General features: G+C 46.2%; 1 protein-coding gene across 2 annotated transcripts in view; it reads right to left on the bottom strand.

The window, feature by feature from the left end:
• Positions 1-27,360, bottom strand: part of CFAP46 (cilia and flagella associated protein 46) — an 831,934-nt gene that overhangs the window by 36,520 nt on the left and 768,054 nt on the right. The window contains exons 57-59 of one of the 2 annotated variants that reach the window (XM_029609979.1): positions 25,859-25,909; positions 17,746-17,796; positions 3,628-3,709 (exon numbers count right to left, since the gene is read on the bottom strand). In XM_029609979.1, coding sequence (XP_029465839.1) covers positions 3,628-3,709; positions 17,746-17,796; positions 25,859-25,909 — 184 coding nt within the window. The remainder of the gene's footprint in view (positions 1-3,627; positions 3,710-17,745; positions 17,797-25,858; positions 25,910-27,360) is intronic. The other variant, XM_029609980.1, reaches the window with a different exon arrangement.

Below are 27,360 nucleotides of genomic sequence, written 5' to 3'. Positions count from 1 at the left end.
AAAGGTTTTAATGATCCAAAGACAATGACAAACCTTTTCCATTGCAAAAAAATCAGCGGAACCAGGGGTAACGATTTAAAACTCCAGGGAGGAAGACTCAGAACCAATGTCAGGAAGTATTTCTTCACGGAGAGGGTGGTGGATGCCTGGAATGCCCTTCCGGAGGAAGTGGTGAAGACCAAAACTGTGAAGGATTTCAAAGGGGCGTGGGATAAACACTGTGGATCCATAAAGTCTAGAGGATGTGAATGAAGAGAAGAGGCAAGGGGGTGGCTTGCGGGAATGACAGCTACTACCTGGAGATTAATATTATTATTATTTTTTTTTTTATATACTGACATTCATCTCAATTGAGATATCACACCGGTTTACATTCAGGTACTGTAGGAATTTCTCTATCCCCAGAGGGCTTACAATCTAAGTTTTTGTACCTGAGGCAATGTAGGGTAAAGTGACTTGCCCAAGGTCACAAGGAGCAACAGCAGGATTTGAACCTTGGTCTCCTGGTTCATAGTCCACTGCTTTAACCACTAGGCTATTCCTCCTCCCCTTATATCCCCTAATATCCTTATTCAATAAACATACACACAGTTAATGCGACTCCAACATTGCTCTATGCTTCAACGGCAAGAGGAAATATGTAAAAAAGGATTTGCAGCCACAAAAAAGCAGGGGAGTAGCTTGCTTGTTACGGCGGTTACTACCCCAAACCAAATAAGCCGGATACTTCACTTTCAATGCACATCCAGCATAGCTCTCTGCTTCAACAGCAGGGAAAATGAAGAAAAGATGATTTATATTCAGCACCAACCAACAAGGAATGAATTACATAGTCTGGGTAAACAAATAAGCATGGGTGTAGCTTGTTTGTTACGGCGGCTACTACCCCGAATCAATTAAGCATGATACTTCACTTGGAATACATATCCAGCGCAGCTCACTGCTTCAACAACAGGGGGGGAATGAAGTAAAGAGGATTTATATTCAGACAACCAACAAGGACTGAATTGCACAGGCAGGGTAAACAAACGGGAGTAGCTTGCTTATTACGGCGGTTACTACCCCAAACCAATTAGCTAGATACTTCACTAAGATGCAGCTCCAGCACTGCTGTCTGCATCGATGGTGGGGGTAGAAGGGAATTGGAACAAAAACGTTACCAATAAGGGCCCTGACCTCAGCGGTCGGGGTAACAGATAAGTATGAAAACAAATAGGTGTGAAAGCTTGCTGGGCAGACTGGATGGGCCGTTTGGTCTTCTTCTGCCGTCACTTCTATGTTTCTATATGTTCCTTTCGTGGAAAAAAAACAACAACAAAACCCCAACCCTTTTTTTTTTTTTTTTAATATTCGCTCCATAAGACGCACAGACATTTTCCCCCCACTTTTGGGGAAAAAAAGTGCATCTTATGGAGCGAAAAATACAGTACTTCTTGTCCCAGGGAGCAGTAAGTATTTAAATAAAAAAATTAGGGATAGGTAGAGTTAGTTTAGGGGTCGGAGAGGAGAGGGGAAGAGGTAGTAAGCGTAGGGTTAGGGACAGAAAAGTTCCCTCCCAGTCCACTCCTTAATTTGATTTTAAAATCCGGTGCGCATTTGCGTGCGGCCATTGGAATTTATAACATGCTCGTGCTAGTGTGCGCATGTTAAAAATTAATGTGAACCCACAATGAAGTGTGGAATGATGGGCAAATACACTAATATGAACACAATTCAACAGGTGTGTAGCAAAATCAGTTGCAAAGGTCCATGTAAAACAAACCAGAAAAACCAATTTGAACAGGAAAAGTTCAATAATTCCAAAATGCCAAATTTTGGACTGACATTTCAATAAAGACTTGGCATTTTGGAATTATTGAACTTTTCCTGTTCAAATTGTTTTTTCTGGTTTGTTTTACATGGACATTTGCAATTGATTTTGCTACACACCTGTTGGATTGTGTGTATAAAATCGGAGTGGCCATATGCGTTGCCGGGAATTGCAAGCACATGGACGCAAGCGGGTCTTAAAATTGATCCCTAGGCTGCGTTAGGCCATTTACGGCACAATAAATGTGTGAGGAACAAAGGCCCGGCAGCCATTGAAAAATGGCCACCACAAGGTCAGGAGCCTAAGGCACTCCAGCTCCTACTGGACCACCAATGGATGTCTGGTCTTAGCCTCTGGGGGCCAGATTTTTGTAAAGAGGGTTGGGAGAAGATGGTTGGGAGCAGGGCCTGGCACTAATATATAAAATGTGTTTTTAAAATATTTTTATAGTAGGCTGCCTCCAGGGATGATGGGAGAGAGGGATAGGTATCTCTACAGAGAACCCTGGGGTTTTTGACTACTTTTAGAGGTGAGAGGGGGAACTTACTCAGGTCCATTGGCCCTTTTAAGAGATGGTGGCCCCACAGTCCCAGGACTGCCATTATGCATTCTTTGGGGTGCATTTATTGCTGCGTTTTTCTTCTCCACAGTATTTAACCACAAGGAAAAATACTTCAGAAATGGCTAGTTACTGTAGCTTTGAGACTCCCACCATATTTTTCTGTTAGGGACGAGCCCCTAAGTTTGAAGATAAGTTTAACATATCGTGTAACACAGTTTTGCAAATTGATATAATGAGTAAGATATACTAATGAGTTTTTTTCTCAGCATTCAGACAGGTTAATCCATCACCAGTGGGGTTATGCACCTCTACCAGCAGATGGAGATGGAGCTTTTTTTCTGCGCATGTCACCCGCAAAAATAGTGCCTGATGTCAGTTCATGCTTACATGGCCATACTGAGTGTCCATCTGTACCACATGATTGGACATCCAAGTTTTGGGAGTGCATAGTACGAGCATTCAATGGAGTATACATATCTATTTTTATATATACGTATAAATATAGATATCTATATATATCTATATCCATAAATATAGGCATCCTATACTTGGGCATCCTAATTTTTCAGCGTCCTGTCCGGGCTTGCTTGATACACATGCGATGTTGTACACACAATTGTTCAATTTTCGTGTTGTTGAGTGTGCTGCCTCTGGACATCCTTTTTCCGTGGCGCCGGTAGCACAGAAGCCTAAGTGCCTTGCGATTTGCACTGCTTGCCATATTCAGGCATCACAGTCAGAGGTCCTCTCCAATCTTTGTTAATGCTGCTTGGGGGCTTATGGCAAATTGTCTCCAACTGATTTTACTGAGCCTGGCCCTTCCCAGCATGTTGCAGGAAGGGAACCAGAGGAGGAACTGTCAGAGGTTTTGCTTGGTTTTGAGACACCCGTCAGCAGGGGAGGGCACCAGACCAATGACCTAAAATGAATGAAACATCTACCTAAATTGGATTAATCTCTACTGGGCAGGATGAAACATTTGGCCTTTCTGTCATTTAATATCTTACTATGGCCAAACAGGTATATAAATTTGAAGCTGGATTTTTTTACGTGGACAAAAACAACACTGGCAACTTTATATATGAACTTTCTCACACCATTTTAAAAGTACTTTAAATGCTTCCTGTCCTCAGTTCTCCTGTTCTTCCTACAGCAACACATTTCATTTTTATAATATTAAAATATATTCCAATTTCACTTTTATAAGAAATAAGACTCTAAAGAATCTACTGCTGTCCTTGAAATGATAATTTACCTTTTCTCTGTATCAAGTTTTGATTGTCTTAAGTAACTTGGAATTGTCTGAACGAGGTCTAAAAGAATCATCAGCTGACACTCTGAAAAAGGAAAACAAATGAAAAAGGAAAACATGTTTTATGTAAATTATTTAAAAAAAACAAACAAAACCCAACAAAACACCTAAGGTAATAACGTAAGAACATAAAATACCATACACAAGATCTTTTCTCTGTAGTGTCTGTTAATTAAAAATGACAGTTGGTCTCTCACATAGTTAAGAAATAAACTCTGGCTTCTGAAGTCTCAGAGAGGCAAGAGAAAGCTGAGGTCTTCCACTTGACTCATTCATTTGTCTCCCCCCCTATTCTCTTCTCCTTCTCTCTCTCTTTCCACAGTTACTGAGTCATTCTCTTATACAGAATGAAACAAAACTATTTCAAAAAATGAACTGATCAAGAATAGTCTCTATTTCATATACAATTAATTGAATAAAATGCAACAAATTTTACAAGAACACCACATAAAAATTCAGTAGTGGAAGCCGGGAGGCATTTTTCAGATTTTATCTATATAGGGGTAGATTTTAAAAAATAGCGCGATCACGTACTTTTGTTCGCGCACCAGGCGCAAACAAAAGTACGTTGGATTTTTATAAGATACGCGCGTAGCCGCGCGTATCTTATAAAATCCGGGATCAGCACGCGCCGAGCCACACAGCCTGCCTCCGTTCCCTCCAAGGCCGCTCCGAAATCGGAGCGGCCTCGGAGGGAACTTTCTTTCGCCCTCCCCTCACCTTCCCCTCCCTTCCCCTACCTAACCCACCTCCCCGGCCCTATCTAAACCCCCCCCACCTTTATCCATGGATTTACGCCTACCGGAGGCAGACGTAAATCCGCGCGCGCCAGTGGGCTGCTGGTGTGCCAAGACCCGACCCGGGGGCTGTTCCGAAGGGCGCGGCCATGCCCTCAGAATGCCCCCGGGCCGGCACCACGCCCCCGGGCCCGCCCCCCAAACGCCGCGTCACGCCCCCGAAACGCCGCATCATTTGGCGACGCCCCCGACACGCCCCCAACACCCCCCAACGCCCCTTTTAAAAAGCCCTGGGACTTACGCGCGTCCCGGGGCTCTGCGCGCGCCGGCGGCCTATGCAAAATAGGTGCGCCGGCGTGCGAGGGCCCTGCTCGCGTAAATCCGGCCGGATTTACGCGGGCAGGGCATTTAAAATCCGCCCGTTATTGTTTATTGTAATGAGATACTGTAAAAAGGCATCCAAGTAAAAAATGCAATAACTTAAGCTTATTTAATTAGGGATAGACATTTGTTTAAAACAAATGTGCAAAATGCAACAAATACGTCTGATTCATTACATTTGGGGGGAACCACAAAACAGATTGAGGACCTCAACGAATGAAATGAACCATATTTATTGCATTTGTTTTAAATGAATGCATTGGGCCTTGGCCTAGCTGAGGCAGGGGCCTCTCCTAGGGCTTAGGCCAAAGTCCAAAGGAGGGGCTGTGGCCTTGGCTTGAGTATGACGCTGTGGTCTCGGCCTAGGCCTGGGCTAATGCCAGGGCCAATGCCAGGGCCTCAGCCAAATCCCCCCCACTGAACAAGTCCCCCCCCCGAACAAACTTACCTGATCTATTGTGTATCCATGGAGCCCGACCCCAGGCCTGATGCCAAGGCCTTGGCCCGAACCCAGGCCCGATGCCGGGCCTGGATCAGGGGCTAGGTCCCAATGTTTGGGCCTCAGCCTAGGCAGAGCCCAGACCCAGGCCGGATGCTGCAACCTCCCTGGAGGCCAGGCCTCAGCCCAGATCCAGGCCCAATGCCACAACCCATCCCAGAGGCCGGGTTCTGACATCAGGGCCTCAACTCTGACCCAGGCCTAGTCAAAAGCCCAGGAGTCAGAACCTAGCCTCTGGGTCAACCCCTGGGCCTCAGCTGGATCCCGTACCCAGGCCCGATGCCACAAACTGGCTCAGAGGTTTGCCCAATGCCACAACCCAGCTTGGAGGCCTGTCCCAATACTGGGGCCTGGCCTGGAGGCCAGGTCCCAAATCAGGAGACATGGCCTAGGATCAGGCCCAGGCCTAGAGCCTAGACCTTGCAGCTCTTCAAGCGACATCCTCTTCTTCTTTCTTCTTATGCCATGTACTCAGGTTGCACTGGAGTTAATTTACTCCAGGGCATTCACCCCAGCAGAAGGCACTATTTTGATGTACGGTTCTAGTGGGGACTGAAGCACATCCTAGTCTCTAGGTCCAATGTCACCATGTTAAATGGGGACTTTTGTCTCTGACTTCTACCGTTATCAGTTAAGCCTCCCATGCCTCTTATTTGGGGGAGGCAAAAGAACCCAGCCTGCCCCTACATTTATATGATTGCATACTGATCACCAGAAGGTTGGCATGCCCATGATAAATTTACTGCAAATAAGTTTCTATCCCAGTCAGTCACTCTAGGATCTATACCAAGGTCACACAATTTATAAGTCTTTTGTGCAGAACTGAATCATAAGCCTTGCTGATATCCACATACACTAGGTCTAGCGCTCTTGCTTAATCCAACTCTCTGGTCACCCAATCAAAGAAATTGATCAGATTCATCTGACAAGATGTACCTTTGGTAAAACCGTGCTGCCTTGGATCCTGCAATCCATTGGATTTAATACACACATAAAAATTACCACTGTGTAATAACGCCAACTGTGCACATTATTGAGGTATTTACCTGCTTTGCATAAGTGGTCACACTAAAAACAGGCATGCCCATGTTAATGGGTTTTAATGTGCACAGACTTATAAATTGTGTGACCTTTGTATAGATCCTAGAGTGACTGACTGGGATACACTAAGTCTATACATCTTCTAATATTTGATAATAGTTTGTGCATAACCAATTTCATTAGCTGTCACGCAATAATTGCACAATTAATTTTTTATTACATTGGGCATTAGATATAATTATTCTCAGCAGTTCATTGTGGCTACAAATTTTTGTAATTGATTATTTCTATTTTTGTTTAACATTACATTTTGATTTTTTACAATCGATTCTTCAGCTTATTTTTATTTAAAAAGTTTTTTTCATTGATGACCTATATGTAGTTCTCATATCTATTACAGAAGCATCTGACCACTAGACCATTTTATGCAATCATTCAAAAATACCATTGGTATTTACAATTTTGTCCATCAACATATACAGGTAATAAGCACTGTGTTAACACCATTTTTCAATGTTCTTTTTCAATGTTTAGTTGTCTGCATCATTTTAAGTGTGTGTTTACATATTGTCATTGGTATGTGTTACCAGTTTACATATTTTCATGTTTAATTGCTATTTGTATATTTTTTAAATTATGTATGTCCTGTATTGTTTACACTATTGTATTTATTCATTTTAGCCCCTGAGGCAGCCCCGGTGTGGGGCGAAACTCTGGCCTGAGTCGGGCATAGACACAAACCATTGGTCTCCATTTTTTAATAAAGTTGTACTTGGACATTCTTTGGCATCTAACCTCTATATCTGCCCCTATGAAGCAAGCAAGCCAGGATTCAAATCCTGCTGAGGCTTCTTGTGCAAGTCACTTACAGCTAGATTCATCAAAATGCTATAAATATAGCAGAAATAGTGCCTGCAATTTAAAAAAAATGCACATTGCGTAGGCTATTTCCATGAAGCGTGATACCATGTCACAAGTAGATTTATGTGTGGTGTGCTATTTTGTTTGCTATATATACTGGTTTTCTGCAGCTGCCTCTTTGATGGTGTGTCAGGAGTTGGAGAGAGAGGAGGTAGGTGCTGTTGGTTAGTGGATAGATGGAAGTTAGGAGGTTATTGCGATTACTGAGAGAGTTGTCCTGTTTGGTGTTCTCATCTGTTTCCCTTTTCCTTGGTCTCGTTTGTCTTTTTCTGTGTGTGATAGTTTTTGTTAGTTTGTCACGTTTGTCTGTCTGTCTTTTTGTGTGGAGGAGTGAGGAGGTGTGGCAGAGTAAGCTAAGGATGACCTTATAGGTATTATACAGATCCCCAAGCTAGGTCAGTACAGGGATGGCAGCCAGTCTGTGGAAGTCTGCCTGGTCCCAAATAGCAACAGCAGCCCTTTAGGCTCTCTGCTCTTGGCCTGTGGGTATTCTCTACATGACAACTCACTCACTCCTCTTCCTCAGTTGTCACACAGAAGCTGACACCCTGCTTCAGCAGTCAGCAAGTAAACAGGTATGCCGAATGGAAAGGTTGGTTAGTGGACAAGTGAAGTGCTGAAGGTTTTAAGCTAAACCTGTTCCCTAGGTTCTACAGCAGACATGTGCCACCATTTCTATGTATGCACAGTAAACATATTGAGCTACGTATGGTAGAATGCAGGTAGCCCTACCCTACCAGTGTATACCGATGGCAGAGTGAGTGTCAATTGATGGGGCCTGGTGTGGCAGCCTCTTTGTCAACTGTCCATGATATGATCTACAGAGAGGAGGCTAAGGAGGCCACTGATTGGAAAAAGGGAACCTTAAATAGGACTGCTGCCAGGCCTCAGGCACCTGTCAAGCAACCCAACCTCACAACTGCTCCCCTCGGGTATCTGTTACATGCTGGCACTAACCCCTCCCCAAACCATTTCTCTGAATAACCCCAACATTGATGGCATTAAGGGGCCATTGCCACTCTGTGTTCCTGCCATCCCTGCATCTCCACATTCAGTGGACAGCTTCTTAACACCCACAACCGCCATCCCAAAAATGGAAAGCCTCTCTGGCAGCTGAAGCTCTGGGAACCCTGCACACCCCCAATTAACTGGACTATAAGGCCCACTCCAGGTACTAGGTGGAAACGCCTCAGGGGCGGGGAGTGGAAGGTAGACAGGCAGATATCAACTCATCCCGAAATGTGAGCCTACATTTTTGAGATCTGATGCTGGCAAGTTTCCCTCCACCCCCTCCCCTCTCAATGCAACGTATAAACAATTAAACCTCAAAACAATTAAACCTCAAAAGCTTTATTAGCAACACAGTGAAAGAATGCTTCTTCAAGCTTCAAGTCCTAAAAAGACTGAGACCCTTACTCCCCCACCAGGATTTCAGAGCAGTTTTGCAAGCAATCATATTCTCAAAAATTAATTACTGTAATTCTCTTTTACTCGGTCTCCCAGCTATCTCACTAAGACCTCTACAAATGCTACAAAATGCTACTGCTAGGATCCTAACTAAAGCAAAAAAAAAAGGGACCACATCACTCCAATCTTAAAGAATCTCCATTGGCTTCCTATAAAATATAGAATACTCTACAAATCTCTTGCAACCATACACAAATCTATCTACACAACCTCACACCTCGATCTCAGGATCCCACTGCAGTTACATTCTTCATCCCGTCCATTGAGATTGGCACAAAAAGGTTCGCTAAAAGCCCCTTCAATCAAAATATCCTCAAACAATAGAGCCTTCTCTACAGCGGGCCCTAAACAATGGAATGCTCTACCTTCAGACCTTAGGCTTGAACAATGCCCAATAAACTTCAAAAAAAGACTCAAGACTTGGCTCTTCACCCAAGCATATGCCTGATTTCGACTTCACTAACACTCCCCCGTCTGGATCTATACAACAAGTGTCCCAATACTTAACAATCCCACTACCTAACAATCCCAGAAACTAATACAATCTCCTCCTGCCAAAGACAGACTACTTGGTTTTTGACGAACCCGAATCATTAGTATGTTAGATTACAGTAATTTAAAATGTTGTCTATGTTTATGCTTTATGCAATTTTAATTGAATAATTTTAATTTATATTATTTATTCACCCAGTTCTTCATTTCCTTGTTCTATGACACCTGTGTTATGTCATCCCAAAGTTATATGTAAACCGAAGTGATTGGTAACATTGTTACCAGAACCTCGGTATATAAAAAATGTTAAATAAATAAACAGTGAGCAGCCTGAGAGGAATGTAAGAGTACTATGCGTGAGCCCATTCATATAGCAGCCCATACTGTCATCTCTCTGAGGCACCCTTCTCAAGTGTGGTGTCCAAATCCAGTGTGTGCAAAATGAATACACACACACTGCCTGCTCTGGGGTATGCAGTGATGATGTAAGGAGGGAACTACAAGTCTAACATCACCACCCCAGATGCTGAGATTGACAGAGGCTAACGCTGGACGTCACTCATCGAGGTGCACACTGACACACATATCTATTAGGTACTGACTACCTGCAGCATTTCGTGTACCTACACAGGGCCAATAGGTATGTTCCTAGACTGTTTGTCATCAAACATCATTGATGTCTGTGGCAGCCTGTCCCTAACTGCTAATGAGGTAGTCTGAGTCCTTACTTAGCACAGAAGATTACACCTGCCCACATAAAAGACATTTGTCAGAGGCATACTTTGTCTGAGGTACTTACATGGGTCCCTCAAGGCCTCAGGTGACACTAAATGTGTGTCTTGCAAGAGACCAACACAGAAAGGGCATTAAGCCATCATGCCAACCACATGAGACCTTTGGGAGAAGTAGGACTATACATTCAACACTGTAGCTGGTTTACTATGGAGGCAGCTTGTAGGCTCTTGTGGTCCTCAGCTGAGGTGACATTCAAATAAAGGCATGACACCATCTGATTCCTGCATCCTTGTCTAGCCTCCCTGAGAAGCTAACATAACCAACATGACAGCCCAACAGACAAGGGCTTCACTGTCTGGACATGATAGCTGACAGCCTAGGTAGCTGGAGCAGGGTGCATCTGTGTATGGGAGTACCCAACCACAAACAGATATGCTGGCTTGCAAAGACCTGGGAGCATTGTGGGAATTACATATTCTTGACATGCACTTTATGAAAACTTGTAACCGCATTCCCGCTAGATGAGCACTCTGATGTCTGCAGTGGCTCTGCCACAGCTGATACAGTGGTGGCATCAGTGTCTTAGCAGCCCCTTGTGACACTATACATCACATGTACAGGTGCATATCATCAGAAAGACACGGATGTCCACTATGGAAAGAGCCAGTTAAATGTCTACTCAGTGAATGGTATTTTTTATTGCTAACCTGTAGCTTTAGACTGTGCCTCCACATTTCTGAGCTACCTGGGCTTCATATGATTTCTAGAGCTGGTATGCTCCATGTTCAAGGCCCTGCTGGAATCCTAGCAGACCTATACCACTATATCACCCATATTTGATGCCTAGGACTGTGTCTAAGGAGTCTGGCCAGCCAGCCAAACGCTGTAAGCTAGGGCAAGCTATGTACACTGTTGGCAGGCCTATACACATACTCAGGGCGATGCAATATCAGTGCGCGGAAAACGGGCCTCATGATTGAGCACCCACTCTCCTAACGCACACCGATCAACCTCTCTGGGGCGCCCGATGCAACATACAAATGGGCCGCCGTGGTACAAAGGAGGCGCTGGGGGAAATTTTGTGCCCTTAGCTCTTCCTCAGCAGTGGGCGCCCAGGAGAAGTGGCTGTCAGCGGATTAGGAAAATAGACGCTCAGTTTTACGAGCATCCCTTTTCCTAACCTGTGCACAGCCATAGGTTAGGAAAAAATGGACGCTTGTTGAGTGTCCATTTTCCTAACCTGACGCGGGCACTTTTTTTTTTTTAATTCTTTTTGAACCGTTCTACTTTTTCACTTCCTTCGACTTAATATCACCACAATATTAAATTGGAGGAAGTACAGAAAATCAGTATTTTCTGCTTTTCTGTACACTTTTTGGGCTCCTCCAAAATTAACACCCGTACCAGGGCAGGCGTTAAGTTTGGAGAGTAAAAAATGTGCGTGTCGGCACACATTTTTTTTTTGCATTGGGGGGAAATAGTTAATAGCCTCATCAACATTTAACCCCCTTTTTGCATCGGGGGTTAAATGCAACATTTAACCCCCATTTTGCATCAGGGGTTAAGAATGCACGTACAAAACGTGCGTCCAATAGCGTGTTGAGCTGTGCGCTGCAGCCAGTGCATGGTATTGCATTGGCCTCATTATGTAGACACATGGCTCTTTTAGACTCACAATCAGTCAGAAAAGCTTAGGCCAGCCACATGTATTTGTTGTTCTCTTTACTTGAATTACACTTTTTCTAGTAAGGTCAATTGCAGCATAGTCAAGATGAAGCCTAACTAGACCTATGTGGTTTATTTACACACAGACACAGACAGAGGAAGCTTGAGTAAAAGAAAGATTATCAAGAGGAGAGCTGATGCAAGCACTCTACTTGGTTCTCTTTCATGGCAGGGGAAGGGGTAATTGATTGCTAACAGGCAAAGTAGTGTTGTATGAGGTTTTGCCAAAGTTGGCTGCCACTCAGCATGGTATCCTAGCCTTCTGTGGGTGGACGTGGGGGATCCTGGGGAAGGTCCTGAAGTATCTGTAATGGTACACCATGGCACAGAGCGAGATTATGGAATACACAACAGAGCAGCACTATATCCGCTACTCTGGATGACGCACACATTAAAACTCCCACTGTTTTGTTCAAACAGCAAAATCCGCTTTTAAGAACTCCAATGGTGCGTTCTGTGACACAGTGAGAAGAACATAAGGCCTCATTGTACCTCATCTCAGCTGTCGTATTGGGAATTACGACAGGGGTGAGAAGCCCGGTCTGACAACCATATCCCGAATCTCCTATGGCAAAGACACAATGGCTGCATCATTAACACCACTGTTGTTTGGAGATAAGACAGCATAAGGTTACCTCTATGTTAGCTTGGCCCTTCAAATACTATTTCCCAACCCTAAGTCCATTCCACTTTTTTGAGTGACACTATATGAACTGTATAGGACTTGCTTATTCTGTGTCAGCTCTTCCAGAATGACTTACTGCATCTGGGGTTCCTAGCAAATGTGTGCCTGTCACTCAGAACGAAACAATGGCTACCCATTACTAGCACTCAACAAACCCTGAAGCTGTACCTCACAGCTGCCACACATGTCCTAGCAGAAAAGATTCAACCTTGTGGTATGATAGTTTCTGTATGTCCTCTCGAGATACACATTGGTGTGACCTGACACACAGAATATGCTAATCCAAATCATGGCCATTCTGCAGCTTTTGTTTTACCTGTGTGAGGGTCCAGACAAACTGTGGCTGACATCCTAGCTGAACAATGACTAACTGGCCACACATGATCTCGGAGTCCCAGTAGAGTGGATACCAAAGGAATATGAGAAACCAAACATATTTCTAATGCTCCAAATGTGAGGTTTGGAAAGTAGCCATTTGTAAAATGAAGCCAAAGAAAGTGAGTAGGGGTTTGCTATTCACAAAGCTTTGTGGCAAGTGCATTGTGTGGACACACAACATTAGCAGGCCTCTCCAGCATGGGGCGAGAAAGGCAGGCCCTGGCACTCTGGCGTGTACACCTAACAGTACAAGCCATTTGTCAGGTTTCGATGCTGTTACCTCCCTCACAGCCCCCCTCCCATGTCCCAGCTGGTTGATGGAAACACAGAGCCAGAGAGGAAATAGAGAAAGAAGCTTGTGTCTTACCTACGAGCCAACCGTTGTCGTGGAGGTCGTCCTCAAATTGTTCAAAGAGACCTAATTGCCGAAGTATAAAGGAATCATGCGCGGCTCCTAGATACCTGACCACAATGTCAAGGATGTGCATGCGAGTATCAAAGATCACTTACACGTTGAGGGAGTGGAAAAGCTTTCTATTGCGGAAGATCTCTTCCCTGTTACATGGTGGGATAATGGCTCCCACAACATCAGATAAGTATGCAATGGCATAAAAATCTTTCTTGATATCCATCAAGTCCTGCCTGTAACAATCAATGCGGTCAGATACTGCTGTTATGATCTGGCCCAGAGAGCAGGAAAAAGTAGTTTGGGACATTACCCCAAAGGTCGCTACTGTTGTTTGGAAGGAGCCAAATGCCAGGAAATGCAGGGTAGCCAATAGTTTGGTGAGGCCAGGTGTAATGGGAGGGCATTCTGAGACTGGATCCAGATCCTCTCTTATAATCTCATAATTCCAGGATAGCCCGAGAGCTGAGGTGATACCTTCTTACCACATAATCTTCTGGTGTGCCCAGCAAAGAGGTTCATGGAGGAAAGATGTACTCCCTATATCTCCTCCACCATGGCCGCCTGCATGCCAAGCGCTGTCATGGGCCCCAAAGCTCTCCCTGTGGAGCCAATGGCTAAGGTTCTGCTGCAGGGAGTTCCCTAGGAAGGGGTAGGAACTTTCCTTGCCTGTTCTGGTACTTGTTGTTGGTCTTCTTCTTCTTGTTGTTGTTGGCTATGGCGAGCCTCCTCAAGCATGCAGTGTGTCCACACAAGTACATTTGCCACAAATATAATAGATCTAGGAAGGCAGGCCAGGCAATAACAGGTGTTTTGATTGGCCAGGAGGCTGTGGCAGGTGTGGTTGCTAGAAGGCCTCATATAGCCACGTCAGTGGCCATGTGTGTGTGATAAAAACATTTTTCCCCGTACCGCCCAAAAAAATAGGTATAGTTATTTGTCTTTAAATCCCACATTATAGTGTGTTAATCAGTCACAAAATACAGTAGAAGAGCCTATTTTGCATTAACTCCTCCCACTTGCATACCAAATTTCAAATGTGCATGATAAAATGCGTTGTGATATTTATCACGTGTGTTACAGCCATTTATCGTGCACTAACAGAAAATGATAAATTATCCTGTTTGACTCCCATTGCCTCAGGTACAAACTTAGGAGTATAATTACTAAGCTGTCATATTTTCCCCCCAGGGAACAATACTGTCAAAGTGCCCCAGTGCCACCTGGGGTTGCCACATTCTTTAAGGACCCAAGGACCCTGAAGCCCCTCTCCAATATCACCAAACCCTGGAAGGGTCTCAAAAGACCTCTGGTCCCACCCCGTCACTGCTACATGAGGCAGCATCAGTAGTAAAACAGGACATAATGTGTCCTGTTCCTGACTCCTTTTCTTCCTAAACCCCACTCTCTTTGTTGAAAAATGTTTTCCCCAAACCTGGCCCATTTGATAGGGAAAAGACTAGCCCTTGGCCAACCAGTACTATTTTGATATATTACCGTCCTGATGTTTCTGATGAAAGATAGCTACAACTTTGAGTTGTGGCTAACTTTCCTCAAAATAAAGTGATATGAGAAGTTAGATGCAAGCTGCATTAATCAAATCAGCATGATATTGCCTAGTAATGAGCTAATTTGCACGCATTTGCATATAAACCAGCTCGTTACCATTTCTGTATTGTACTGGATTTTTATGAAGGGGGAGATAAAGCACAGTATTTGAAATATATTGTGTTATCTCCTCATTAAGGGGTATATTTTAATACATGTGCGCACGCTTCCTGGTACGCACATATGGACGCACCAATTTTATAACATGTGCGCACTGGCGCGCACATGTTATAAAATCATTTGGCTGTGAGCACATGTGCGTCGGATTTTGTAATCTGCGTGCACGCGCCTACAAGGGGGGCTAAAGTTTTGCAAATTTGCGTGGCGACGCATCTCGGCCTTCCCCAGTTCCCTCCTACTCTGCTCCAATTAAGGAGCGGACTGGGAGGGAACGTCCCTATCCCCTACCCTAGCCTTCCTTCCCCTTCCCATCTCCTCCCCATCTCCTAAACCCTTTCTCCTACCTTTCTATTTTTTTTTGTTTTGTTGCTTACTGCTCCAACAGAGCAGTAGCAACTTGCGCATGCCACAATTCCCTTCCTGGTACAGTGGCAAATGGCCACTGTACCAGCCACCTCCAACCCCACCCCCTCCCTGCCCCTTTATCTGGGCCTGGCACTTTGGCAAGTAACAGGGTTATGCGCATGGCTGGGCCCCTTTGAAGATGCGCGCAGTGCACACAAGGCCCAGCCACGCGCATAACTCCTGTTTTTAACCTATGCGACTTTCTTAAAATCTACCTGTTTGGCATTTACTGTGCGGCTAATGTGCTAGAAATTAAAAAATAAATAACCTAAGAGGTCATTAATTTATAAGCCCTCTTGGGTCAGGGAAATTCCTAAGGTACCTAAGTGGAGTCTGCTTTGAAGTGGCTGACCAGTCACAAAAGGAGGAATATTAATAAAAAATAACATTTTAATATCCAGATTAATCATGCAGAGAATGTAGATGTGATTTACTATTCAAAGGGGTTTCCAGAGTTGAGAAACTAATTTAACAACATCACAGCAAAGCAGGATCTAATCTAAAGTTGTGAGGAGCAATTTTCATAGCCTTTTACTCAGGAGAACTGTAATTTACCCCAGTAACTTACCTTGTTGGAAAATCACATACCTGCTTCTGCCAAAAGTATGTGCACTCTTAGCTGGGATAAAAAGAGTCTTTCCTGGAAGTGCATTTAGATCGGGAGAGGAGAGCAGGGCACGCACATGGGATTTTAAAAAATGCATGTGCTCTTTTACTCCCCCTCAACAACCTGCACAAACAGTATGTGCAATGAATGTGGGCATTTTTAGCGTACGTACTTTCCGCAAGCTGATTTTCAAAGACAAGCTAGCTGGGTAGCAAGTACACGAGGAAGAAGTGCCCACAACTATCAGGTCGATACTGTAACGTGCGGCTGAAGATTTCCCGTCTGTAATGTGCTGGAAGCGCACAATTCGGACGCGTAAGGCGATCCAGCGATACAGTCTCCAGTTTCACGCGTCCTTAGCGCTTCTTAAAACAGACGCATAACCCTTTCCGCACGCAGCATGTATATGATATGTAAATGAACAAATTAGCTGTATAATGAAGGAATTAGCTATTCCCCTCCGATACTGTGACACGCGCTCAGATTATCTCCTTTGTAACCCGCTATTTTGCCGCGTCCTTAACCTGTTAGTTTACCGCCTACCCTCTACTTGGTGTTAGTGTGGTGTTAGAGTGGTGTACGAAAATTAAAACGGGAAAAAAGTGTAAAAAATGGGGGCGATTTTGGCGCTCAAGGCCCCGTCCGGTCTCCGGTGCAGTCCCAGTCCTGTCCCCTCCTCCTGAAGCAAAAAAAAAAAAACCCGAAAAAGTAGCAAGGCTCGGGCCTGCTACGGTAGTCCCTTCTCCCTTCTCCTCTCCTCCCGATTTCGGCGCTCAAGGTGGCCGGGTGGGCGTGCATTCATCCAGGCAGAGGGAGCCGGCGGCGAAAGCGGCCTCCGGCTCCCTCTGCCTGGATGAATGCACGGCCCCCGCCGGCAGTGAATGAATGCCCGCACGATTTCGGCGCTCAAGGCGTGACGTCACGTCATGTGACCTCCTTGAGTGCCGAAATCGCACGGGCATTCATTCACTGCCGGCGGGGGCCGTGCATTCATCCAGGCAGAGGGAGCCGGAGGCCGCTTTCGCCACCGGCGCCCTCTGCCTGGATGAATGCACGCCCACCCGGCCGCCTTGAGCGCCGAAATCGCACGGGCATTCATTCACTGCCGGCGGGGGCCGTGCATTCATCCAGGCAGAGGGAGCCGGAGGCCGCTTTCGCCGCCGGCTCCCTCTGCCTGGATGAATGCACGCCCACCCGGCCGCCTTGAGCGCCGAAATCGGGAGGAGAGGAGAAGGGAGAAGGGACTACCGTAGCAGGCCCGAGCCTTGCTACTTTTTCAGTTTTTTTTTGCTTCGGGAGGAGGGGACAGGACTGGGGCTGCACCGGAGACCGGACGGGGCTAGGGCAGGTGAGCGGGGGCTGGGGGAAAGTTTGCCGAGCATCGGGGAACATAACTGTCCACTTCCTGGTACCTGTCATTTCAAATGTCATTTGAAATGACATTTGAAATGACAGATACCAGCGCGGCCGTGAAGCGTTAGGCCCGCGAACCCAGGATACTGTATAGGCGCTCTATACAGTAAAATGGGTTGCGCGGGCCTAACGCTTGCCTAAGGCTTCGCAGCCGCGGCATGCATTTGCATGCAATTTGAAGAGAGTATCGAGCGGTAGGTGAAGAGAACTGTGCGTGCGGGGAACTAGGGTGCGCCTGACACTGCCGCACTGTTTCTACCGCGGCCTTAGAGTATCGATCTGTATGTGGGATATTGAAAATTGACTCCTTTGTGTTTATAGGAACATAAAGTAGAATGTTTGGGGGAAATAGGAGCTTCAATAATGGAGTAAAAGATAAAACTGTGAGTCACGCATTCTAAAAAACCATATACTGTACAGCACATCCTGACTTGCTCTTACTTTCTCCCATGTAAGCTGTGACTGCCTTTTCTTCCTTTTTCTTTGATTTTCCTGCAAGTTCAAATGAAATGTGAAATATGACACGAGGGAGTCACTGAACTAACAATGAATAGCTAGAAACTATAGTACAAACTTAAATCAAGCATGTTTTTGTTTTAAAGCATAAATAGATCAATATTCAGTAGCATGGAGAGCGAACAATGAATTTGGCTAAATTTAGGCAGATAAATTATTATGCATATTCATTGACGCACTGCCGTTTAGGTGTTCTGCTGAATATAACTGCACAAAGTCCTAGTTACTGGGATAAACTTATCTAGCTAACCTTTGGGCAGCTCTTTGGCATGACCACATTTTGCTGGAAATCTGAATACTGGAGTTAGCAGAATAAGTTATCTGGCTAAATTAACTCTGCCCCTATACCTCCTCCAACTTATCCAGCTAACTTTTCACTGGATAAATCAGTAGTATTCAGAAAGTCATGAAATTTAAAACCTGAGGTTTGTTCATCTGGACAACTTACCTGAACAAACCATCTTAATGAGCCCAGAATTCAGTGGTTATTCTTTGTAGAACAAAAATATGGTGGCCACTGGTATTTCCAATTTTAGTTTACATAAAATACACATTACAATAAAACTGTAAAACTTATTTTAGCAGATTGTGAGATGTATTCAAGATAGGGAACTGGAAGGCTTAAGAGAGTAGCACAGGATTACACAGTCTTTCATCTCTGGGTCACTGTTTCAAATACAGCTCAGATAGGAAAATTGGTCCTTACCTGCTAATTTTCGTCCTGTAGTACCACGGATCAGTCCAGACTCCTGGTTTTGCCTCCCCTCCAGCAGATGGAGACAGAGAAGTTTTAACAGACTCCGCCTATACCCCTGAGGTACCCCTTGGGTATTATACTGTATCCAAGCAGAGAAAAGTAAACTAGTACAACCAAAATCCTCCCCCCCTTGTAGAGCAGAGGGAATGAAAACTGGTAACATGAACGAAAACATGCTCATGCTCTTACCTTTTGAAGGTGGGTGCACAATATCAAAATGTATTGAATAAATCTGCAGAATATGAACATCAACTGGCCGAGCGGACTCTCCATTTCCCCATGGGTGGGACTCTGGACTGATCCATGGTACTACAGGAACGAAAATTAGCAGGTAAGGACTAATTTTCCTTTCCCTGTACGTTTCCAGATCAGTCCAGACTCCTGGGATGTACCAAAGCTTCCCTAACCAGGGTGGGACTGAGAGAGTCCCGCTCGGAGAATACTGGCCCCGAAGGAACCGGGCTCTGGGGCCCAGACATCTAGATGGTAATGCCTAGCAAACGTGTGCGGAGATTTCCACGTAGCTGCTCGACAAATTTCCTGCGGCGACACCTGCTGACATTCCGCCCACGAAGTTGCCTGCAATCTAGTAGAATGAGCCCGGAGACCGACCGGAATCGGACGGCCCTGAACCAGGTAAGCCAAAACAATAGCTTCCTTCAGCCAGCATGCAATGGTGGCCCTTGAAGCTTTCTGACCCCTTCTGGGTCCACTCCATAGGACAAACAGATGGTCCAAAAGAAGGAAACCGTTCATGACTTTTGCGACCGTCGGTCTACGATGGCTTCGCCCCACCTACCTTATTCTTCTTGCGGCTCCTCCCACTCACCTTGGACTACTGGCTGCCACGGCGCCTGTCTGCCGACCTCTCTGGCGTCCCCGGACCGGCTTTGGTGCAGCTTCCCGCCATGCTCCTCCAAGGTACCATAGGGCGCGCGCGCACACGCCACCCTCATCTTTGTTTCCTCCTTGGCGCGAACCTCTGGGGCATCCCCCTGAGATGACGTCATGGTGCCCGGATATTTAAGCCTTCCTCTTTTGCTAGCTAATCGAGTTAGCAATGAAATGATTCGGATTCCTTACAGGAACGATTACGGATGGGAATCGCTCTTCGTACCGTAGCTACTCTGCCACTCCAGCGATATCTGGAACTCTTACTGCTAACGGGGTACCAGCTCCTCGGAGGCCTCTTCTGCTTCTTTCAGGTGCTATCAGGAAACCGGTACTCGCTCCTCGAGGGCCCATGTTCCCTGACATGCTGCCTGCATCTGCAATCCTTTCTACCTGGAAGACCTCACTAACAGTATCCATCTGTGAGTACAACTACCATCCATTCCCCAGTACTGCTTCCCTGGAACCAGGTACTCGCTCCTCGAGGGCCTGCCCTCTGTTCCAGTGCCAGACCTCCGTCTAGTGGAACCACTGTGTGAGTACAATACCACTGAGTCTCCCTGTTCTAAGGGATCAGGTACTCGCTCCTTGAGGGCCTGCTCTCCCTTTTTCTACCTGGGATTCTGTATGTTTCTCACTATGTACTCATAACTCTCAGTCTCTTTCCACTACAGCACAGCCAAGCACAGGATCCGCTGTTCCAGCATCCTGTGGGATATTCGCCCAGCCAGGTTCAATATCTACTACTCACTACTGCCACCTCTGGTGGTTTCCAAAACTGTTTAAATAAAGATTCAATCTCTGTTTGTGTGTCCAGAGACTAGCCTGACACTATGGTCCCTCACGGGACTGCCCCCCCCATGGGCGTGGTCAGCTGCCACAGTGTCCAAGGATCCACCCAAACACCAATAACCATAACAGTGACCTCCAAATAACGTGTCAGCATGCGTCTGATGTACAACTGTCTTAACTCCCTTGACTCGGAAGTAGAAAGATCTAGGCCTGCCAAGGACGGGAGCTCCACCGTCTGATCCAAAGGAAAAGAAGACACTACTTTCGGAAGAAAGGAGGGAACCCTTCATAAAGAAACTCCTTCGTTAGAAATCCTTAAGAAGGGCTCCTGACAAGATAAGGCCTGTAGCTCCGAAACACGCTGCGCCAATACGATAGCCACGAGGAAAACGACCTTCAATGTCAGATCTTTCAAGGTCACCTGCTTCAGCGGCTCGAAAGGCGCATTACCAAGGGCACAGAGAACCAGGCTGAGCTTCCACGAAGGACAGGGGTTCCAAATCAGAGGACGCAGATGTTTAACGCCACGCAGAAAACGAACCACATCCAGATGAGACGCTAGAGCAAGGCCCTGTACTTTTCCCCAAAAACTACCAAGGGCTGCCACCTGAACTCGTAGGGAATTGAAGGTTAGGCCTTTTACTAGACCTGCCTGCAGAAAGGCCAGAACATCCGGAATAGTAGCCCTGGACAGCTCCACCGTGTGGTTCAGGCACCAGTCCTCGAAAATACCCCAAACTCTGATGTAGGCTATGGAGGCAAAAGTTTTATGGGACTGCAAAGGCGCAGTAAACACCTCCTCTGAGTAACCCTTATTTCTCAATCTCTGTCTTTCAAAAGCCATGCTGCTAGACAAAAGCGATCTACCTCTGTGAAATAAATGGGACCTTGTTGCAGCAGACTCGGGGATGGGTGAAATCTCAGCGGGCTGACTACCACCAGATTGAGAAGGTCCGCAAACCACGGCTGCCTTGGCCAGTTTGGTGTGACGAGTATCATCTTGCCCGAATGCGCCTCAACACGGCGTAGAACTTTGCCGACCAACGGCCACAGTGGAAAGACGTATAACAGAATGTTCTTTGGCCAGGGAAGCAGCAGAGTGTCTACACCTTCTGCTCCTGGCTCTCTTCAATGACTGAAAAATCAAGGAGCTTTAGCATCGCGATACATCACCATCAGGTCCATCTCGGGCCTGGACCATCGGTTGCACAGGAGACTGAAAGCCTCGTCGGAGAGTTCCCACTCTCCCGGATCCAACGGTGGTGGCTGAGAAAATCGGCCTGCACATTGTCCACTCCAGCAATGTGAGAGGCTGCTATCCTGTACAGGTGCTGTTCCGCCCAGCTGATTAAAAGTTGAGCCTCCGTCGCCACTGGACGACTCAGAGTTCCGCCCTGACGATTGATGTAAGTCACTGTCGTCAAATTGTCGGAGAGAATCCACACTGATCTCCCCTAGACTAAGAGAAGGAGGGCCTGTAGTGCCAACCAAACTGCTCTGGTCTCCAACCAATTGATCGACCAAGAAGACCAAGAAGACTCCGACCTCGTTCCTTGACAAACCGCTCCCCACCCGGAGAGGCTGGCATTGGTGGTTACCACTATCCAGGAGGGAATTTCCAAATCCACACCCCGTCGTAAATTGTCTGGACATAGCCACCAAAGAAGACTAGACCGTGCCGAATCCGTCAGTGGGAGGAGAAGATGAAACTGTTCGGAGAGCGGATTCCACCAGGACAGCAAGGCAGACTGAAGAGGATGCATATGCACAAAGGCCCAGGACACGAGTTCGAGAGTGGAAGCCATTGAACCAAGGACCTGCAAATAATCCCAGACCCTGGGACGAGGCATGGATCGCAAGGACTCCACCTGAGTGAGAAGCTTGGACAATCTTTCCTTGGTAAGGAAAACCTTTCCCAAGATCGTGTCGAACGGAGCACCCAAAAACTCCAAGGACTTGGAGGGAACCAGGTGACTCGTCGGGGTTGACAACCCAACCCAATGAGCTCAACATCTGTAGCACCTTCTGCATCGCTGTCCTGCAAAGGTGTTCTGACTTCGCTCGAATCGGCCAATCGTCCAGGTAGGGGTGGACCAAAATCCCCTCCTTTCGCAGGGCCGCTGCCACAACCACCATCACCTTGGTGAAGACTCTGGGTGCTGTCGCCAGACCAAACGGTAGCACGCAAAATTGAAAATGATGCCCCAGGATCTCAAACCGCAGATATTTCTTATGATCCAGGCATATAGGAATGTGCAAGTAAGCTTCTGTCAGATCTAGAGATGCTAGGAATTCCCCTTTGTGTACAGACTCTATCACCGAGTAAAGAGTTTCCATCCGAAAATGAGGCACCTTTAGAGTCCGATTGACTCTCTTTAAGTCTAGGATGGGACGGAAGGTGCCCTCCTTCTTGGGCATCACAAAGTAGATGGAGTAGCACCCTCACCTGAGCTCTTCTGTGGGTAATGGAACTATGGCGCCTCGGTCCTGTAACTGTCGTAGAGTGTCCTGTACCACCCGGCGTTTTTGGTGGTACTCGCATGGGGAAACCATGTACCGCTCGTGGGTCAGCCGAGCAAAATCTAATGTGTAACCGTGTTCTACTATACTGAGGACCCACTGATCTGAGGTTAAGTTGGTCCACTCTTCTAGAAAAAGGGATAACCTCCCCCCTATTCTTGGGATGGAAGAGTGGACCGGCCTCGCTTCATTGCACTGACTTGGGTCCCCCATGAGATTGTGGGGCTCCAACTCTGGTAGGCCGGCGCCCTCGAAAGGACTGATTCCAAGAAGATTGGCAGCTGGGACCCCGTCAAAAGGATGAACTGGAGGAATGTGAAGAGCAAAACCGGTGATTTCCCCGAAATCTCACCCGTTGAGGAAAGGATCCTCTCGTCCTGGATCTATCCTCCGGCAACCTATGGACTTTATTCTCCCCCAGAGATTTTATCATGCCCTCCAATTGTTGCCCAAAAAGCAGCTTACCCTTGAAGGGTAAGGAACTCAGTTGAGCCTTAGAGGAAACATCCGCAGCCCAGTGTCTAAGCCAGAGGAGCCTGCGGGCTGACACAGCCGAGACCATAGTCTTGCCAGAAGTCCGCAACAGATCATAAAGCTCGTCAGCACTGTAAGCTACCACCGCCTTCAGGTGCCCTGCTTGAACTGCCTCACTCGCAGAAAGGGATGCTGCAGCTTGCAAATCCTGAACCCAGCAGAGATTGGCTCACAGCGCGAAACTGCTGCACATAGCTGCCCGGACTCCTAGGGCCAAAAACTCAAAAATCTTTGTAAGCTGCAACTCCAATTTGCGATCCTGCAAATCCTTCAGGGCAGTGGCTCCTGTTACCGGGATGGTGGTTTTCTTGGTCACTGCCGAGACCGTGGCATCCACCTTAGGGACCTTAAGGAGGTCCAGCGCTTCCTCTGGAAGAGGGTATAACTTATCCACAGCCCGACGTATCTTTAAACCAAGATCCGGAGTGTCCCACTCCTTAAACAAAAGATCCGAAACTGACATATGAAATGGAAAAGATCGAGTTGGACCCCTGAGGCCCACCATCACCAGATCCATAGCGCCAAACCATGAGTCCTCCGGAGGAACCTCAATGCCCAGCTCCTCCAGAATGGCCAGGATAAGTGGACCTAGCTCATCCCTTCTGAACAGGCGGACCACTTTGGGATCATCGCCCTCCACTAAAGGCACGCCTACTGGCTTGGCCGGCTGGAGCTGGTGATCCTGATCCACATCCAGTCCCTCACCAGGGTCTTGCGGAGGAGACTCGCCTTCATCCACCCCGTCCGTATCTAAACTGTCCATCTGACAGGAAAGGGGCCGGAGAGGGTGTTTGGCCTTGGGGGCTTCTATGCCACTATGTGACTTGGTACGCTTGTGGAGTGATGAAGCTCCTGTCCCAGCCCCCAGCGGCGGCGGGACCTCATGGGGTACCTTAGTATCCTGGCTCTTTTCTGCTTTTCGTGCTTTGAAGGCTTTATGCAGCAACAAAACAAAATCGGAGGAGAATGAGGAAGAAGACTCATCCCAGTCCTTCCCCCATTCCTCCTCTGAGGAATAGATCTGCGCTGCAGGTCGCAGGACGCGGCGATAGAGGTGGCGGATAGCTCCCCTCCCCCAGGGCAACCTTCTCCTGCTCCCTGAACGTTCGCAGTAAGACTTCTCCTGCTCCCTGAATGTTCTCCTGCTCCCTGAACTTCTCCTGCTCCCTGAACGTTCGCAGTATGACTTCCTGCATTGAGAAGAAAAGGGTCCTGAGGCTGCCGCAGCAATTTTGCTCCCCCAGGGTCCCTGCATGCTCTAGAGTTGCTGCGATGTGATTTCACCGGAATTGGCTTCCCCAAAGAGCCTTCCCCTCCTGACAAGCACCCAGTACAAACACTGGCCCGCAGACCACACCATGCGGCATGATCCCCGAGCTAAATTAAGATCGGGGCCCAAAAAAAGAACCAGCATGACCAAGACAAACCCCCAGGAGCTCGTAGGAACCAAAAAGGATGGCAAAAACAGCGTCGGAAGGAAGGAGGGCCAAAAGAGACCGCTAGGCCGGCTCAGAAATTAAATAAATAACTTCAGCGTTGTTTTGTCTTGTGTGCAGATTTTCAGAGGGTGAGTGAACTGGGTTCCCCGGTATCACCCTCATCCGCAGGCAGTTACAGGGCTTCCAACCCTCTATTCCCAGGAGGGATGGTCCCACCAGGACCTAACAACCCCCTGGGAGGCTTAAAGAGATATCTTCTCTCTCTCTCTCTTTTTTTTTTTTTTTTTTACTAAATTCTTGTCCTTTCTTTTTTTTAAGATTCCCTGAGGAACGAATACCAACAAAACTAAAAACCTAACACTAAACCCAGACTAAAAGTTTTGTACCTCCACTATCTGCTGGAGACAGAGAAATACTGATAGACTCTAGGTGGCACCTCAGGGGTATAGGACGGAGTCCGTTAAAACTTCTCTGTCTCCATCTGCTGGAGTGGAGGTAAAACCAGGAGTCTGGACTGATCCAGGTACGTACAAGGAACAGCAGTTATTACTATTTATAAGCAGTTAGAACATGAGAATATAAAACATGCTATGCTGGGACAAACCAAGGTGCATCAAGCCCAATATTCTGTCTCTGACAATAGCCAGCTCAGGTCACAAGTACTCTGTAGATCCCAGAAAGTATTTCTGGTTGCTTACTCCCAGGGATAAGTAAAGGCTTTCCACTATCTTCCTGGCTAATAGTTTATGGAATTTTCCTCCAGGACCTTGTCCAAACCTCTTTTGGCCTATGTGATATTAGTTGGTTTCAGTGAGTTTTCCAGTGGTAGGTGTCCAAATCAGTAAAATTACTATCTCAGTTTGGCACTAACTGGCAGCATTATCGGTGACCTCAGCACAAAGCTCAAAGATCGCACAGGCATGCAGACCCTCTCAAATGTAGAGGTTGTTGCTCCAGGGTAATGATGAGGTGAATTGGCTGGGAAATGTGGGGAAGTTTGTACTGCTACTGTCCATGCTCTGCCTGTACTCTGGATAAATGAGCATTACATTTATGAGAAAAAAAAATAAAAAGAATCGACTGTATGTAAGATCACAATACTTGCCCTTAGGTGAAGGACTATTGCTTGCCTTTCTTTCACTTGTTTGCTTTTTCCCTGTAAATTAAAATAGAGTTTGAACCTTAGTGATCTGTATTTGAACACACCATGGGTCTAATCAATCAAAGGCTGTCTTCCCCTCTCCGTCTGTCTGATTATTCTTTGATAAATCAGATCCTCACATGATGCACATCAATAAAAAATCTTGGAAGCCTAGCTTAATCTGGTTATATGAAACTCTGCCTGCTGTATGTGCCTTTCCTTCAATAAGAAATGGTACATATGCCTTTGAAAACATTATTTTTATTGATGCACTAACAGAAGACAATTTTCAAAGTTATTTACTTGGTTAATAGTGATGTACCTGAGGAAGATAGCTTGGCTGAAATGTCAAACATGAAGTACATGTGAGGGAGTGGAACAATAATGTTTTTGTCCAATGGATATATTTCCAGTTAAGAGGTCCATATACAAAAGATTTATGTGGGTAAAATCGATTTTTACTCACATAAATCTGGTCCTCTAAATATATTTCCCCTTTAGCCGCACAAAATGTTTGTGTGGACAAAGTTACACGGATAAAAAAGGGGCAGGGATGGAAGTATGGTGAGCGGACAGGATAACATTTTTGGCTGGAAAAAGGCTTATTGAGTGATAGTTGGCTAAATTTGTGCAGACCAGATGGTTCACACAAATAGCAGGCCTAAAGTTATCCAGATAACATTACCTAGATATTCAGCAGAATACTTATCTGGATAAGTTCCACTGAATATCTGAATAAAATTAATGAGGTCAAATTATCCAGATAACTTATCTGCTGGGTGAATTTGTCAGTATAGATCTCTTACTGAATAAAACTTTATCCACTACCATATCAAATCAAACAGCCTTTATCATAAAAAAGAAAAGCTTATATTACTATGGGTCCTGTATACTAAAACAGGGGTCTGCAACCTTTCAAATCAGAACAGCCATTTTTAAGGATATTTTTGGACAAAAATATTTTGAGAGCTGTAATCCTAATGAAAATTGGGACATTCATGTAAACCGCCTCCTCCTCTCCAGCAGTCAGTAACTCTCTCCCTCTAAATCCCTGCAATTTCTCTTTCAAACTCCTGTTCCTTGAAATGTTCCTCTCTTACTTCTTCGTCTTCAGCAATCTCTTTCTCCCATGATCCCAGCATTTTGCTTTTTCACTCCATCCCCAGCAGTGTCTCATTCTCTCTTTCTCTCTCTATATCTCTGATTCCCAGCAGTCTTTCTATATATTTTTTTCTCTCTCTGCTCCAGTAATTTTTCATTCTACCCTTCATCCCCAGCAGTCTCTCTCTCCCCCTCATCCACCAGGTTGTTTTCCCCTGTCCTCTCCGTAGTCCTCAGCACTCTCTTTCCCCCTCCATCCCCAGCAGTTACTCTGTCATGCCCCTATCCCCAATATTTTCTATCTTTCTCTCTCTTCTCCCTTTCCCCAGCAGCCTTTATCCCCCTTCTATTCCCAGTGCCCCACC

This window comes from Rhinatrema bivittatum, chromosome 7 (assembly GCF_901001135.1).
Source record: "Rhinatrema bivittatum chromosome 7, aRhiBiv1.1, whole genome shotgun sequence".
Classification (NCBI taxonomy): Eukaryota; Metazoa; Chordata; class Amphibia; order Gymnophiona; family Rhinatrematidae; genus Rhinatrema; species Rhinatrema bivittatum.
Note: the sequence above shows the minus strand (reverse complement) of the source record. Positions and strands in the feature narration are given on the sequence as shown.